This window comes from Homarus americanus, unplaced genomic scaffold (assembly GCF_018991925.1).
Source record: "Homarus americanus isolate GMGI-L3 unplaced genomic scaffold, GMGI_Hamer_2.0 scaffold21930, whole genome shotgun sequence".
NCBI lineage: Eukaryota > Metazoa > Arthropoda > Malacostraca > Decapoda > Nephropidae > Homarus > Homarus americanus.
In genome coordinates this window covers 26,933-45,364 of record NW_024732309.1, presented here as the reverse complement: position 1 = coordinate 45,364, position 18,432 = coordinate 26,933, and the positions used below count along the sequence as shown (strand labels likewise).

The 18,432-nt window shown below is 39.2% G+C and overlaps 1 protein-coding gene across 2 annotated transcripts in view; it reads left to right on the top strand.

Annotated features, from left to right (window-relative positions):
• LOC121868458 (calcium-transporting ATPase sarcoplasmic/endoplasmic reticulum type-like) overlaps positions 1-18,432 on the top strand; it is a 31,457-nt gene that overhangs the window by 7,360 nt on the left and 5,665 nt on the right. The window contains exons 2-10 of one of the 2 annotated variants that reach the window (XM_042369101.1): positions 45-226; positions 2,082-2,182; positions 2,359-2,463; positions 2,735-2,873; positions 5,866-6,008; positions 8,789-8,833; positions 12,571-12,661; positions 13,940-15,986; positions 17,999-18,116. In XM_042369101.1, the coding sequence (XP_042225035.1) occupies positions 109-226; positions 2,082-2,182; positions 2,359-2,463; positions 2,735-2,873; positions 5,866-6,008; positions 8,789-8,833; positions 12,571-12,661; positions 13,940-15,986; positions 17,999-18,116 (2,907 nt within the window). In that variant the 5' untranslated portion in view covers positions 45-108. The remainder of the gene's footprint in view (positions 1-44; positions 227-2,081; positions 2,183-2,358; positions 2,464-2,734; positions 2,874-5,865; positions 6,009-8,788; positions 8,834-12,570; positions 12,662-13,939; positions 15,987-17,998; positions 18,117-18,432) is intronic. The other variant, XM_042369103.1, reaches the window with a different exon arrangement.

Genomic DNA, 18,432 nt, shown 5'->3' with positions numbered 1-18,432 from the left:
TATTAAAATAGCACAAAGACTAATTCTTATTATTTTTGTTTCAGAGAATAACAGTATTTTGGAGTGTGAGTGAACGTTGTGTGTTTTCCCTCGTAACAAGTAGTAGTCATGGAAGACGCTCACACATATTCCTACGAGGATGTCCTCACGCAGTTTGCGGTTGAACCAAATGTCGGTCTTGCTGAGGCCCAAGTGAAGAACAGCCAGGAAAAGTATGGCCCTAATGGTAAGTTTATGTAAACTTAATTTTGAATTCCATATAGAGTACAGTGCAGTATAAAGAGTTCTGTCCATCCCTCCTGAGCTCTGAAAGAATTTTAATAGAAAGTGGCAGATAAAGGCTCTCTCTGGTGGACATTGTATCACTAATAATGTACAGTACTGTATTATTTTCACAACATTGTATCTTTGAAATTCAGTAGGAAAACTGCAGTAGCCAGCTGGGGTACTTAGGTATCAAGGCTAATGGTTCAGACTTGTTCAAACTAACAAACACAATACCACAAAATAATACCGATAGTTTTTCAACCACCACAAAACACCTTTATGATTTTTACATTATGTATTGCAATAAGTACATTATAATATTTATGTATTATTTTTTATATACGTACTGTACAGCAGCTACTCTTAAGATACATTTGTACCCAAGACCTGGCTGTGGCAACTCATGCATTACAGTACCTATGTAAGTGCATCCTCATACTTCCTTACCTTGTTGATTAGTTTAACTGTTGTCGCATAGAGGGGGTTAGTAGGCTGTGGAAGCTGAGTGGGTACAGCAATTGCCTCCTCTCCTATTGGTTACTGATTTGTGTTTGGGACACACCTAGTCCACCCAGCTGTGAATGGTTACCAAACAACATTTGGGAAAGTGAAGGTTGGTGAGTGCTGCGTCTGCTACTCTGGTTTCTTGTTCAGCTGCACTCTGTTTTGGGCCATCAGGCATATGGGACCCATTTTTACATAGTTCTAAGCATTATTGTCATTTTTTTTATTTATTTTTCCTGCTGGTGTGTTTACAAATGGTTAATGACATACATGTACTGACCAGTGTGTTTGTATCCAGCACTGACAAGACATGGTGTGTAGCCTAGCTTGTTGTGTGGAGAAGTTGTGTTTGTTATGTTTATACCAGGTGCAGGTGTGGTGTACTGTGGTGTGGTCAGAAGTGGAATTACTGTACTAGACATTATATATATATCTTTTCCTTGTTGGATGAGGAGGACAGTGGGGTTAATCACATCTAAATATAATCTTCACCTTTTGGGGGATTATTTTATTCTCTTTTATTCCTGGACATAGGTGAGTATTTAGCGGTGTCTGTTCACTTTCCTGTGTGGTATGTTCTTGCTGTCACCTAAAAAAAAGGACCTTTAATAGTCACTACCTGGCTGAACAAACTATGGTGCTGGATGATTGTGGCTCTGGGGAGTTGTGTATATAAACTCAGGCCAAGGTCAACTGTTCTGTTACGGTATTTGGGTTACTGTTGTAGTTGGATGCTTCTTACATAAGCATTTGGGGATTGTTTTGGGCACTATTTACCTCATTTGTCTGGGTTTAGATACTAGTCACTTGAGCTAGGTGTTGAGGGTTTGAATAGAGGATAAAGCTCTCATTTTATAACCAAGTGTGGGTGGGGAACTCACTCACCCTCACCATCCTCCCAGTGAGTAGTGCAATGATTACACTCACTGTCTTTAACCTTTATTTGTAACGTGTATCCTAAGGTGCCCATATAAGACAGGATGGTACAGATAATGGATTACTTTTGGCCATCACCATTGAGGGTTAAGCCTGCCAGTACCGGTAGACATAATTGTGTAACATGAGTCCGCTTCAGCCAGTGGTATTTCAGTGTCAATCCTTCATTTCTAGCTTTGACTTCTACTGTAAATGAAATACAGTACTGTATACTATACTGTATTAAAACAACCAGTAGCCAGCCTGGTTATTGGACATGCAGGTTGTAGTTGTGATATTAAACTTCCAGGAACTTTAATTCCTGTATACTGTACATATTAAGAAAATACTGTAGTTATTTTTCTTTTATTAATTTACAATTATCCCCTGTGCAGAGTTACCAACAGAGGAGGGCAAGTCTCTCCTACAGTTGGTCCTCGAACAATTTGATGATCTACTTGTTAAAATTTTGTTAATGGCAGCAATAATATCGTTTGTAAGTATTTTACCTCATTTACCATTATTATCAATATCCTTAATTCTTGATTATATATTTTCTTGCCAAAGACTGAAATAAATTCCTTAATAGTTTTCTTAAATTTACTGGTGCTTTGTTACATTCCTGGATAAATCTACTTATGCCCCCATGTGTATCTTTATTGTGTGTTGCAGGTGTTAGCATGGTTTGAAGAAGGTGAAGGAACCGTTACTGCCTTTGTTGAACCTTTTGTTATTCTGCTGATCCTCATAGCTAATGCCATAGTTGGTGTGTGGCAGGTATGTGCTTCTTACACAATCATGTTACTTTGAATATATCATCTTGTGGTACATCTTATAATATTTTAACAGTTAGGGAAATGAAGGCAGGCAAGTTCAGTGCCAGTCATACTGCCTTCTTATGTATCTCACAAAGGCTTAGTCTACTGTGTGCTGTATCAACACTGTCCCTAATCAGCCTTTAGCCCACAGTAATCTGCTATAGAGAGGATAAAGCTTGAGCTATGCAACATTTTCTTGTGATGAATTAGTCTTTTCTATTTCTCCTCAGGAACGTAATGCTGAATCTGCTATTGAGGCATTAAAGGAATATGAACCAGAGATGGGAAAAGTAATTCGTGCCAATAAGCCGGGAGTACAAAAGATTCGTGCCAGAGAGATCGTTCCTGGAGATATAATTGAAGTGTCAGGTAGGTCAAATACTCTTCTTTGTTTACTTACCTTGTGGTAGCCTTTACATGTACAATATAAGAACTTTTTTCGAGAGCTGCGCAATGAGTAGCTACGTAGTGACGGGGAAAGAAAGACCACAGCTTGTTTAAAATCCCCCAGTGTTCCTGATAATCTTGTTTTAGGTTAAGACTTTCTTGCTGCCAACACTTGGTAGATTGTTGTGTACAGTATTAATATCTTTTCTGCATGACATCTTGGTCAGTTTGTCTGAAGCATTAATCATCTTCAAGAAATAGTTGGGATTAATGTTTTCCATCTTGCCCAGAGGTTTATTTGTCAAACACCAGCCTTTATATTTAACATTTGAAAACTTGTCATTTCAAACACCTTACTGCATCTGGTTGTTTGAATCGTCATTACAGGAGCGATAATAGTTATGTTTGAGACAATTGATGGCATTATAGAGCTGAGTGGCGATAATCTTGACTTCTCAATTGTCACTAACTCAGGTAGAAGACAATTCTGTCACCCTTACTCCACCATATACAGGGATGCAGGGTACGTAGTGTTAACTTATTCAACTGTAAGTACAAGAAACCTTTGATAATCCAGACATCATTAATACAGAAATTCAGATATTTCCAGCTAGGAAAGAAGAGAACATTCCGGAACATTCTATCTCTCAATGCTGCTCGTTTTCTTGGAGCATGTTACATCACTCCTTCCACCCATGATGATGATGTAACACAGGCATCCTTAGTCATGATTCTTAAAAGTAAATAAAAGTGTCAGAATATGATTGTGTAAATACTGTATTACCTCACAATTCCACTGACATTATCTTCACTGAACAGATGTTTGGGGATGAGATTAAGGTAGAGAATACAATACTTTAAAAATAATTCTTTGCTTTAATTATATATGATACCGAGGGAACGTGTAGTTATAAAAGTCACAGTATAATTTTGATTCAGTTTTTTTGCGATTTAACTCGTGTGCTTTTGTTCAGGTCACGCAGTCTTAAGTAATGTATGGGTCTTAGTTCTCCTGTTACCTGAGAACTTGTTTGTCTCCACATGTTCAGTGGTGGACTAGCTTTGTTTACAGCTGGACTAGTGTACTGTGAGGCCTTAGGAAGATTTTTATGTGTAGTTCTCCCTAGCTCTTCATCATGGCAAATGTAGTAGGTGTTGAGTTTGGTAAAGTGAGGTACATTTACAGTGAAACCTTCATATACAGCAACAAGACTTTACTCTCTATGTAATGGGCCTTCATCTCTATATAGTTCATTAGATTGCACATCTAACAGAGCCTCGATATAATGGACTTTCATCTCTATGTACAGTAATATCTCCGTTAGCCGGAATCCCTCAAACCCGGAACTTTCCGTTAGCCGGAATTGAAATTTTATCGGAAATTTGTTTCCAAAGCCGGAATTTTCTGGAAAATTACGGCTTTGGGAGTGATTTTCTGGGGGGGCACATAATTTCTGGAAATTTCTGAGAAAATTTTCCCAATGTCCGGAAAATTCCGGGGATGGGGCAATTTTTCGGGTTTGGGAGATGAAAATCAGGCGCATTTTCTGGAAATTCCGAGAAAATTTTTCTGTTACCTGTAAAATTCTGAGGATGAGGGATATTTTTCCGGGTTCGAGAGATGATGTAATGAGAAATTTCTGGAACTTCCGTGAAATTTTGTTTCTGTTACTCAGAAAATTCCGGGGATAGGGGAGTTTTTTGCGGCTTTGAGAAAGTCGTCTCGTTACCCGGAAATCTCTCATTCCCGGAAGTGCTCTGCACCAATTGTTCCGACTGACGGGGATATCACTGTAGTTCGTTAGATGGGGGTTTCACATCTGACTGACCCTCGATATAACAAACTATCATATCTATATATAGTTCACTAGATGGGTAGCAGCACCCTAACCCGGGACTTTAGGGTTAAATAGAGGTTTTGCTCTACTGTACGAGAATCAAGTCTTTAGAAAATTGCATACTTTATGATTTGAAGAGAGAAAACTTACGAAGGAGAGTGACAGACAACCAGACAGCTCTACAGTATTTCCCGAAGATTACCAACAAGTTCACCGTTCCTTTTGCTCCACTGTATATACTGAATATATTAATTTTAATTGTCGAAGGTACAAAATAATAATAGTCAGTGGGAATAATTGGTTCTTTTTTTTATTATAGTTTTATTTTGACCCATTGGAACATATCCCAGTTAAACAGTTGTCTGGGGTTATCAGTAATAGGTTTCTTAACACATATTGTTGAGGTATATGTATAAATGAAACCTGTGCTCTTAATACTGTAGTAATATTTTTCCCACTATGAAAGTGTTAAAGAATACCCAATGTTTGTCCAGTAAGATGGTCAGTATCTTCCATTTGATTTATATATACTGTACTGTACAGTGTTAGAAAAGTCCCTGATCATCTGCTGAAATAATTAAAAATGTAGTTGTTGACTTTTTTCTGCTTACAGTAACTATTGGAAATGGATACCAGCCCCAATATTTACTATACAGTACGTAGCTACTCATTGCATGGCTCTCGAAAAAAAAAGTGACTTATGTTGTATATGTAAAGGCTACAACAAGCAGTGTCTCTTAATAATGTATTCTGCTGATTAGCGGTAGATGTGGCTCTCTCAATGAATGTGTTTTGCCAAAGTGGCCCCCCTGCAAAAATTAGTGAATAATACTGGTCTAGAGTCATCTTGGGTGAAATTATGAGAACAGGCTGTGGATTCTCACAGGATCAAAATTGTATCAATTGTCAGTGCAGTCCGTCTACCATCTAGGGTTATGTGGCACAGTCTTAATGAGACTCCACCTGACCTTGATACAGTATTTGTTCTTCTCTCTATCTCTGTTTTGATTTCCTCTTTACAATACTTCAACTTTTAGTGCATCAGGGAGATAACTCCTTCAATTATTATAACCGAGTCCTTTCTCAAAACTTGATGTCTTTCCCGGTTCTAATTGTGTTACGTGTCTGTATTTCAGTTGGTGACAAGATTCCTGCAGATATGCGGTTGATCAAGATATATTCCACCACCTTACGCATTGATCAGTCCATCCTGACTGGGGAGTCTGTTTCAGTAATCAAACATACAGATATTGTTCCAGATCCCAAAGCTGTCAATCAGGTAAATTTAGTTTTTATTGTATCTCTAATTTGGTGATTTTTACAAATTTAATTACTAATAGAAACCATTGATAACTAGAATCAGAGGACTTAACAGATAGGGTTTTGTATCTGAGGAGAAAACAACATGTGGGTTGTGTTCATCACTGTGTCAGTGTTGGTAATGGATACAAGGATGCAGACACTGTTCTGTGGTCACATGGTTCAGGACTAAGAGTGAGGTATAAGAGTAAGGATGTTAAGTCAGGAAGCTATGGGTTGAAAGTGTGAAACCAAATTTGTAAAGGGATTGAACAACACTCCTAATTATTACTATTAAACTAAGGAAATCTGTTGTGTGTTCACATATTGTTACCTACAAGTCTGATGCAGGCAAACCAACACTCGACTCTCATCTTCACCTATGGGATCATTTCATAGCCTACTTTGCCAACATTTTTATAACTGGAGATGTATGTACAGTACAATATTTCCTCTCAAATGTACACGAGTACTGTACAGTCGGGGTCAACAGTTCGCTCCCTCCCAAAATGAAGCAGCATCGACCCCAAACGAGATACAACAGTTAGTGTAAGTCATTTCAGGGACTCATTCCCGTGGCTCAGTTTCACGGCGGGGAGCGAACTTTTGTCCATGACTGTACATCTCATATACAGTATTGTACCTTTGTTGATATACTATGTAAGACCTGTGTAAGTGATCCTTGTGCCTGATTTGTCTTGGTTGTAAGTGCCAGAAGAAAATGGGTATAGTTCACTACATAGGTTATTGCTTGTTTATTAAATAACTGAACAAAAGGATTTAGGAGGTAGATATATGTTGAGACAACTAAATGGTAGCAATTGTGGGAGCTATCTTGCCACGTTGAATTAATTTATAAGGTTATGTGGGGAAGATCAAGTGAGGTCATTAAGAGCCATAGAAAGTTAAATGTCTGTTCATCGCCGTCAATGTTTTATGCCCATTTTCCACACTTGTGTGGGTTGACCACAATTTCCTGATGGCAGCTCTTCACGATGCATGGACTCATGCAGACTCTCATGTCAGGCTCTTACTTCTGGTGTCATTTCTTACATTCTCTTCATGCATCATTGAGAGTATGGGTAAGGTTTTGCACGGGGAGGGAGTCTGAGATGATTTGGGCACGTGGAGAGAATGACGGGGACCATGAGTCAAGAGTTGCATGTTTGAATATAGGGAGGAGAGCCAGGGATAGACCAAGAATGATATGGGGAGATGTAAGAAATGACCTCAGAGATAAAACCTGGTGAGAGAGACTGCAGCATGGAGAGCTGCCATCAGGCAATCATTGGTAACCCACATATGTATGGAAAATGTCCAGAAAACAGTGATGATAATGTAGAAATGAAGAGATAACATCATGAAAGGTGTACAAGGTTAGATATTATTATAGAAAAGTCTTGTGTTGAAAAGATCAGTGATGTGAGTTAAGGAAAAGCATAAAGAATTTTGGGGTGATGGTGAAAAAATTAATTCAACTGTTAGTTATGGAATGTACCGTCATTTAAAAATAAGATAAATGAGGTAAAATATGAGTAGTGAGAGGTAGATCAGGTGTTGAGTGACAATGAAAGCCTCATTTTGTATCATTCCTTATTTACACAACACATTACTGTACATTAAGATGGAGTACTGTACATTACCAGACTATACCCTTTGCATGCTAACCTGGCCCATAAGCCCCGCCCATCGTCTATAGCTACAAATAGCTGATTGGTTCCCCTGAGTGTTTTACCTCCCTCGGACTGAGGGTATTCAGGTCAATCCTTTTTGGTAAATATTAAAAAATTTATAACATCCTCTCTGAAGTGCTAATGCCTTGAAATCATTGACAATTTGATAGTTCAGATATTTAACATTATTTTAGATAATAACAGGTCTGCTTATCAATTGTGAACACATCTAGTTTGAATTTTCTGTGAACCAATCGGCTATTAGTTTAGAAGAGGGGCGTGGCTTATGGGCCAGGTTAGTGTCTAAATACTGTAGTTATTGAATCAGATGGTAGAGAACATTGGAAATTATTTATTATATCATTATTTGGCCACAGTTTGCTGTTGATGACATAACCATCATTGTGAGGCTTGTGTTTCTCACCACTCATACAACAAATTGGTTGTTATAACACTAAAGATACCACAAAAATATAGAGAAAACTGCCATACACTTAATCACAATTTTCATGACTGGACAACGGTGATTGTCGTACTGCGGGAAGGGTGTGAGTTTGTAGAGAAGGATTCATAGGGGATCACAGATGCATGAGACTTGAGTTTAGTTATTACATTCTGTAGATGTACTCAAATATTAGAGGGACCCTTGATGGCTGTTAACTAGGAGTCAACGGAAGAACAATAATGTTACAGTTTTTATGTGTAAGTGTTCTGTTATGCAAGTATTGATGCCATCATGTGTGGTTGAGTGTCTTAGTCTTATTTTCTTATGCTAGACTTTGTTAGTTTTCCAGATTGAGAGTTTAGTCTGTTGGTTAATGGTGATTCTTAGACTTACTGGGTTTTTTTTTGAGAGCTTCGGGGCATTGAATTGTATATGATGAAGTGTAGAGTCAGTACTGTGCATTGTATTCCCGTTGTAACCATGGTGAGACGGACATAAAAAAGGGTACAGAGGTTATTCCATTAAACACCAGTTAAAGGACTCCTTACATTTACTACAGTAGTTTGAAAATTAGCTCACAAGCTAAGTTGTTGAGGTAGGCCATGTAATGATGGAATTTATAAACCATGTTCACTTTACAAGCATTCGTACCAGGATGGGGCAAGTATTGCCCGTGCTATAATCCAGGTAAAGCTTCTTTGAAATATACTTCTGATCCTTTTCTTTGAATATGACCGCTGTTTATGGTAGTGTGCTTGCTCTATTCACTAATTGTCTATGATTCCCAGAGCAAACACCAGTTGCATGTAGGAGGAACATCATTGTCTGCTCATATTTCTGTTTTCAAATGAAGTAAATTAAGGTGAGCAGAATGAGTGAGACTTGAGTACTGTATAAGAGAACAACTCTCCTGTACCAGTAACCTGTTGTTGCTGGCCTCAATTATTATTGGATCTCTCTGCAGCACATATGATGGTCTAACCTGGATACTGTTACGGTTCTTTAGCATCACTGCCTTAGAGTTCTCGGTGGCGAGCCTCCTCCTCCTCCGCCAGTAGATGTTCTGTTTTACAACATGTGTATAATTATCACCTCTCACTGGCACCATTGTCCTGAAAGATCCACTCACCCTCTTCATTATTACAGTTCATTAGCTTTTGTTAAAGTGTACACTGTACTGTACTCTCCTGTACATGTGCATTTAAAACTGTTTTTTATACCCTTGATGTACATAAGTAATTACTGTACTTGTTAACAAATCTCTACCCCTCTGCCCTCATTGTGATGGCATTTTAGTGCACTCACCATTATTAAGTTTATGTTTGTTAGTATTTTTGTTTTTCACTTTTTACGGAGTCAGGTGGGGTATGCAGAGTCAGGTGGGGTATGCAGAGTCAGGTGGGGTATGCAGAGTCAGGTGGGGTATGCAGAGTCAGGTGGGGCATGCAGAGTCAGGTGGGGCATGCAGGGTCAGGTGGGGCGTACAGAGTCAGGTGGGGCGTACAGAGTCAGGTGGGGTATATAGAGTCAGGTGGGGCGTACAGAGTCAGGTGGGGTGTACAGAGTCAGGTGGAGTAAACAGTAACTGAAATACTTGAGATATGTTACATCTTGAGACTTACAAGCTATGAATACAAAATAGTACTTCTTGGTACTGTACTGGTCATGGTTGTGGGAAACTGGAAAAAACCTCAGAAAATAGAGTGCTGAAATTTGATTTGAAAAGATGAGGAATTCTGGTTATATCTTCCACATATTTGTAACAGTTATCTTAGTAAAGTCGTATTAAATATTTATGAGGGATAATGCAAAAATAGTGGTTTTGTTATGAATATATATATTATTTTAAGCATGAAAATTGTCCATGTAATCTAGAACACACTTGTTTAGTTAGAAATGTGTATTGTTGGTTAGGTTAGGTTATGTCTTTATTGATTGTGTATATTGAACATGCAGTGAAACCCCCATATAACGGACATCTCTCTTCATGTAAACGGACCCTCGATATAATGGATTTTCATCTCTTATATACAGTATAGTTCATTGGCTGGAAGTTTCACGTCTAATGGATCATTGATATAATGGATTTTCCTCTCCATGTCGTCCATTAAATAGAGGTTTCACTGTATTTATTTTGTTTGAGATGAGTCATGTTGAAGAATATTGGAGCCGATTTTTTTTTTTTTTTTTTTTAAGAAAGGATATTGTGTTGGATTATTAACACAAGTATGGATAAGCAGTAGTACAGTAATACTTCTGTTCTATGATGGTTACAGATTTTGTATTCCTCTGTATTTGGAATATTTTTTTTTTATTCTAAACTCTTAGTGTTTGAGTCTCAGATGATTATTCTGAATTTTTGGGGGCTAATTTCTTTCTGGTAATTTCCTTGCCTTTCCAAAAGTTAATTCAGTAATCTCTCTTAGCGGTGTGATCATATGGCAGAAATACATCAGTACATTGTATTTCATAACATTTTCACAGTGGATTTGATCACACAATAACAGTACTGTACTTTAAGATTAGGTAAATAGTACAGTAGACGATGATGTTCGTGGGTAAATACTTGGACCCGAGAGAGAGAGATTATTTAATTTTGTCCCATAATTTATTTAGTTAATCTACACATAATTATTTGTTGGGATTTATAATGCACAACAGTGATTTTACAATGGAAACATTCACAAAATTCCACCTAATTTGGAATATTTTGGAACTTAAGTCAACACTTTGGCCACATTTATTATAAACTGCAGAGGGGTTACTGGATTAGCGTTATGGTATGGTTAGGTTAGGTTAGTTGTGCATTTGGTTTAATCAGGTTAGGTTAGTGGTAGAATTGTAAGAGATGAAATATTCTGTGGATTAATGTAAGAGAAGTAAGAATAGGAAGATGATTTAAAAAGTTATTTATGGTCAGTCATCTTAGATAGCTCTCTTATCGAGCTGTAGCAGAGAGACTTTGTACCATAAGTCGAAAAACAAAATGACAACCCGTGGAAAGGTTTTGTAATATGACGTGAAGAGTCATAGTGAAGATATGTTTTGAGATGGATGTCGGTAAAGATGATCAACGGTGTTTGGGGGAGTCATACTGTACTTGAGGCCATTCTTGCTGCCTTGTGGGAGAACGGTTGTGTAGTCAGACATGAGTGAAGCAGGAGGTTGGTAATAGAAGTGTTAGTACAGTACAGTTTTCAAATGTCAGTATCTTTAAGAGATGGGATGTTCAGTTTAACCTATACTGTACTATATATGGTATTGAAGTCAATTGTGGTAAGTTAGTCACACACACACATGCATACAAGCACACTCACTCACCTACGATATGCACACATACACTGTTACTGTATATGGCACTTGCACTTGTGTACATCTGCGTGTAGGTTCATGATGCATACACACATGTACAGTTGTGGACAAATTCCCTGGACACTTAACAGTATCTGGCTTGTAGGAACATTAGGTGACTGGGATTGGAGGAATTTTACAGAAATATACATTCATGAAGTGCATGTACTTTTCCCACTTACAGTATGTGTAAAAGTGTTCTTGCAGAGAATTGTGCACACACAAACACATGCTTATAATCTTCCACATAGACACAAATATATGAATACAAACATCTATTCTGTACTCACAAAGAGCAGACACTGACATCCTATTGCATACATACAAACATGTACTCACAGAACCATTTACACACCCTTACACAACCATGCATGCTTACACACTTTGATAAGGTTTATACAAACAAGCTTATGCACACAAATATGTCTCCGCACAATTACAAACAAGCATGCATGTGTCTGTGTGTATATATTCATGCACATGCTCACACACATGTAAGTGTACACAGTCATGCACATGCTCACACACATGTAAGTGTACACAGTGATACACATGCTCACACACATGTAAGTGTACACAGTGATACACATGCTCACACACATGTAAGTGTACACAGTGATACACATGCTCACACACATGTAAGTGTACACAGTGATACACATGCTCGCACAGTGTCTGGCCGAAACAAAGAGGTTTAATTGTGTGACAACTCTCTACAGTATATATTAGTCCACATCATAGTACAGTACTGTGAGATTCATGCTACGTCTCTTGGCATGAAACCTGCTCCTCCGTAATGAAAATCTTTACTTTGTTTGCCTTATTATAATGCTCAAACACTTAAGCAGAGGCTCAGCTTTGGTAAACAGAGGTGATCCAGAACAGGTGTGTAGAGCTACGCTTGCAGTGCCATTTTTCACATCTTTTTTATTAATTTTTGTTGATATTTTTCAATTCAATTTCATGCTTACCAAGTGCCTAAACAAATGATACTCATATTGATTATTGACTCCCCACCGTAGTTGTGTTATCTTAACGGAAGAGTTTAACATAATTATTTTTTCTCCTTGTAGGACAAGAAAAATATTCTCTTCTCTGGTACCAACGTAGCGGCAGGCAAGGCCCTGGGGATTGTTATGGGTACTGGACTTGGAACTGCTATTGGTAAGTATTGATTTATGTCTTGAGAAAGTAGTACACTATACAGTACCTGAATAATTTGTTTCAACCTCTCGTTAGTTTGTCGTGGAGAACAATGTTAGGGATGTGGTGCTGTGACCTTCATGGTGATGGATTATGTGGTAACACCTCTTCTATCTTGGTGTAATACAAGAGCTGCACCACTTAGGGAGATAACTAGAAATGGTGGGTTGATCCTGAAATCCTTTTTTCTGACAGAGCAAGTAACAGTCCACTCATTAAGAACTTCATTTAGGTTAACATTACAATACCCTCAAGTGCCAGAATTATTTTATATGGAACAACATCACACAATAATTCTTTTTGCTGTTGTTAATGTACAGTCATGGAAAAAACTTGGCTCCCTGCGGTGAAACGGAATCATGACTTACCCTGACTGTCATCTGGTGCGGGTGTGTTGTTTCATCTTGTTTGGGGGTCAATGCTGCCTCTTCTTTTTGGAAGGGAGTAAACTTATGATCCTGACTGTACATGACACCACATAAAAATGTAAAGGAAACAGCAAATTTTTGTCACAGCTTTTAAACATTGAAGAGAAATTATTTATATTACAAAATGCATTAAGTAATATAATTGAGAAAATTTGTTGTGATAAGTACAATACCTTAGATCCTGCCAATAAATGGTGGTCACTAGTTGTGGATCTTCTCCTCAAACACAGTACCAACAAACACAACTTTCTGGAGTTCTTATGTGTTGTGTTGTATCATAGTAATGTACGTGTTGCCGACCATTGTGTTGCGGGCCATTGTGTTGCCGACCATTGTGTTGCGGGCCATTTCATAATAATCGTCAGTGAATCGGTTCACTCCTTACAAACTCTTGTGCTAACTGCTTTCACGTTGGTGTTGTGTGACTTTACTTTCCCCGAGTAATTATCTTTCTGTTGTGTATTATAGCAAGGGTGGATCCAGGGGGCCCTAGGGGTGCGGACCCCTTTTCATCAGAAAATTCCAGTACTATTTTTAAATGCAGTATTGTACTCAGGCTTTTTTGTTCATAAAAAGTATTTACTATTGACCTCAGAATATCTCCTATCAAGGGCACATGGCTTCAAAATGGCCTCAAAATACCCAGTTGAGTGGGCTCGCTTTGCTTGCCCCCCCCCCCTTCTTGATATTCCTGGATCTGCCCCTGTGTAGACAGTATGAAGTGCTTTGACTAATATTATCTCTTGGTAAATTTTATTGAATTATCATTAGTCTTGTATTGTCTATTATACTGTACTGTTATGTCTTGCAGGGAAAATTCGTACCCAGATGGTCGAGACTGAAGATATCAAGACGCCCCTTCAACAAAAGCTTGATGAGTTTGGTGAGCAGCTGTCCAAGGTTATATCTGTCATCTGTATTGCTGTTTGGGCTATCAATATTGGACACTTCAATGATCCTGTTCATGGTGGTTCCTGGGTCAAGGGTGCTATCTACTACTTTAAGATTGCCGTTGCTCTCGCTGTGGCGGCCATCCCCGAAGGTCTGCCCGCCGTCATCACCACTTGCCTGGCCCTGGGTACCCGCCGTATGGCCAAGAAGAATGCCATTGTCAGGTCTCTTCCCTCTGTAGAAACTCTGGGTTGCACCTCTGTCATCTGTTCTGACAAGACTGGTACACTCACCACCAACCAGATGTCTGTCTCTCGCATGTTTATCATGGACAAGGTCGAGGGGAATGACTGTTCTTTACTTGAATTTGAAATAACTGGATCTACTTATGAACCTGTTGGCGACATATACCTGAAGGGTAGTAGAGTGAAGGGCACTGACTTTGAGGGGTTGAAGGAATTAGCTACCATCGCCTGCATGTGCAATGACTCTTCAATTGATTTTAATGATTTCAAGAATGTGTTTGAAAAAGTTGGTGAGGCAACTGAAACAGCTCTTATTGTTTTGTCAGAAAAGATCAATCCTTATTCTCTTAATAATTATGGTGTGGATCGCCGCACCGCTGCTCTCATTTGCAAACATGATATGGAGTCAAAGTGGAAAAAGGAATTTACTCTGGAATTCTCAAGAGATCGCAAATCCATGTCATCATACTGCGTGCCCCTCAAGCCTACCCGCCTGGGAACTGGACCAAAGATGTTCTGCAAGGGAGCTCCAGAGAGTATAATTGATCGCTGTTCCCATGTACGTGTTGGTACTCAAAAGTTTCCTCTTACTGCTGAAATTAAGGACAAGATCTTGGCCGTTACTCGTGCTTATGGTGGAGGACGTGACACTCTCCGTTGCCTAGCCCTGGCTACTATTGATAGTCCAGTATCGCCTCAGCAGATGGACCTTGCAGATGCTACCAAATTCCATTCTTATGAGGTCAACATGACCTTTGTTGGTGTAGTGGGTATGCTTGACCCGCCCAGAAAAGAAGTTCGAGATGCCATCAGAAGGTGTCGTGCTGCTGGTATCCGTGTTATTGTTATCACAGGAGACAATAAAGCCACTGCTGAAGCTATTTGCCGTCGTATTGGACTCTTTGGCGATAACGAAGACACAGCTGGTCTTTCCTACTCTGGTCGGGAATTTGACGAGCTCAGTATTGCAGAACAGAGATCAGCCTGCATGCGTGCCCGTCTCTTCTCTCGGGTGGAGCCCTTCCACAAGTCAAAGATTGTCGAGTACCTTCAGGGAGAGAATGAAATCTCGGCCATGACTGGTGATGGCGTCAATGATGCTCCTGCTTTGAAGAAAGCCGAGATTGGCATTGCTATGGGCTCAGGCACAGCTGTAGCCAAGTCTGCTTCAGATATGGTGTTAGCCGACGACAACTTCTCCACCATTGTAGCTGCTGTTGAAGAGGGCCGTGCTATTTACAACAACATGAAGCAGTTCATCCGCTACCTGATCTCCTCCAACATTGGTGAGGTTGTTTCCATTTTCTTGACAGCTGCTCTTGGTCTCCCTGAGGCTCTTATCCCTGTCCAGCTTCTGTGGGTCAACCTGGTAACTGATGGTCCACCTGCTACTGCCCTGGGCTTCAACCCTCCCGACCTTGACATCATGGATAGACCTCCTCGTAAGGGTAACGAGTCCCTCATCTCTGGTTGGCTCTTCTTCCGCTACATGGCCATTGGCTGTTATGTTGGGTTTGCTACTGTGTTTGCTGCATCATGGTGGTTCATGTATGATCCTACTGGCCCTCAAGTTACCTATTATCAGATGTCACACCATCTCTCATGTCCAACTGACCCAGAAAACTTTATAGGATTGGACTGCAGTATATTTGCCCATCCTGCTCCTATGACGATGGCTCTGTCTGTACTGGTCACCATCGAGATGCTCAACGCTCTTAACAGGTATTGTAGTCTTTTATGTATTTAACCCTCATTAACATCCTCACTGAATAATGATTCCTGTAACATTAACAAATGATTTTTGCAACAAGGACATGTGTGTGCAATAATATTTTGGTAATTTATTGGAAGAACTTTCATTTTCTAGAGATACATGCTTACTGAAGCAGCTATTTATGTGACAGTAAACCAAACTATAAAACTTTTCAACAAGTCTTTTCAAGTATTGTTTCAGTCTTCACTTAGTAATTATTTCCAGGGTCATTAATTAACACTAATTGAATTTAAAATTTTTGAACCTATATCTTTAACCAGCATGTTGACTACAGGAACCTTTATAGGAAATTTGAAGAAAACCTAAATTTTGACTGCCTGACCTCAAACACAATATAGTAAGTCAGGTGTTTTTGGGCCAGATACCTATTATTATTTGGAAAGTGACATGTTTAATGGTAAAGCCAGTCTCTGTTCATGGTAAAACATAATGTAATTTAAAACTTATAGGTACAGTAGTAACAGTACTGTATAACATAGGTGGTGTTTTAGATACTACAGGCATCCCTCGCTTACTGAATCATAACTGTCCGAAAATTTGCCTCATTTCGCTATCTGAAGGTGATATTCGTGTATTTGAATGTGGGGTATGGCTCAAGAGTCAGCTGGGATGGCCAAGTGAATGTACTCTTGGTCAAAGCGGATGACGTCACACCCTCCCCATCCCACTTCCTCTCACGTCATTTGGTCTGTTGGGTACAAGTGAAGTGCTCTCTCACTCTTTCTCTCCATCCACCCTTTCATGAATCTGAACACAACGTCATCCAAGTATAGTGGTGATTCCTCTGCTACTCCACCGTCACCAGGAGACCCCACAAACCTGTGGTAATGTGAACCAATCTTGAGATAATGAAGCATCACAAAGCCCAATGTAAGGTAATGTACAGTACTGTACTGTATATGTATGTACTTTGTTTAGTGTTATCATTTTTTTGGGGGGTATAACAGTTGGGGGACCAAAATGGCCACCCCAGCTGACTCCTGGGCTGGGCTCTGCCTTGCACACAATTTTAATTTTCAATCGGACCAACGTTTGGATAAGCGAAAATCACCTTCGGAGTTAAAAAAAAGAGGCGTCAGAATAGAATATTTAGGTCAGTGAATTCTGGAATGCCGAAGAATGCTTATATAGTGTAATCGGTATTTTAAGTGTCTTAAATTAGTTGTAATTATTACAAGGGCCATTAATTAACACTAACTACACTATTCAAATTTAGAATTTTTGGGTCCAGATCCAACCAGCATGTTGAGGAGTATTTTTATATTAAATTTTAACAAATATAAATTTTGACCAATTTTGCTGAAACACCAGGTACAGTAGGGCATTTTTTGTGGCCAAAATTATTGTTTTACTGCATCTGGAAAGTGAAAAGTAACATTTTTAAATGGTAAAGTCTGTCTATATTCATGGTAAAGAGGCCTAGTGTAATTGGCATTTAAAATGGGATACCTTGTTCCCTCCAAACTGTGAGTTTCACAGCTCCTTAATCATAAGTTCAGCTTTAGGGATGATGTACCTGACACATCTTCCTTAACACATGATCACTTGGTAATTATTTCACAATTTTGGGGGCACTTTGTACCTCTACCACTTGGGTCAAAATTAACATACACAGCTATGTCCATATTTACTAAGATAGGGCCTTGAGGTGCTCCAGTAATTGGTAAATATGACACATCATCATGGCTCATGGTAAGTTACATCAACCACACAATTGAAATAAAAAAGTCTGTGAAAAATGAAACGCTGTAATGCAGAATATTCAACACTGAAACTGAACTAGAAATCAGTGCAGCGTGGAGCTTGTGGTTGAACCTGTGAGGAAGAAGTTTCATGATGGGTATGTCTCAGTTCCTATTGTTGAGCACTTAATATCATTTTCTTAGTTCTGATATTCGCCCTGTAGGTCCTTTTCTTCCTGCAACAGTACAGTAATTGGTGATTTTCCTTACTCCTACAGCTTATCTGAGAACCAGTCTTTGGTGATGATGCCACCTTGGTACAACATGTGGTTGCTGGCGGCGATGGCTCTCTCCATGATATTGCATTTCTTCATCCTCTACTTTGACATTCTCACGGTAAGTGCTGGAAGCGCCTCATTACAACTTAACGAAGCTTATATATAACTGAAAGAAATATAAGTTAAGAGTACCAGCTGTAGGGAAGGTCTGAAGGATGGATGGATTAAGTCAGTTGAAGGAAGGTGTGTGGTTAAGTCAGTTGAAGGAAGGTGTGTGGATTAAGTCAGTTGAAGGAAGGTGTGTAGATTAAGTCAGTTGAAGGAAGGTGTATGGATTAAGCCAGTTGAAGGAAGGTGTGTGGATTAAGCCAGTTGAAGGAAGGTGTGTGGATTAAGCCAGTTGAAGGAAGGTGTGTGGATTAAGCCAGTTGAAG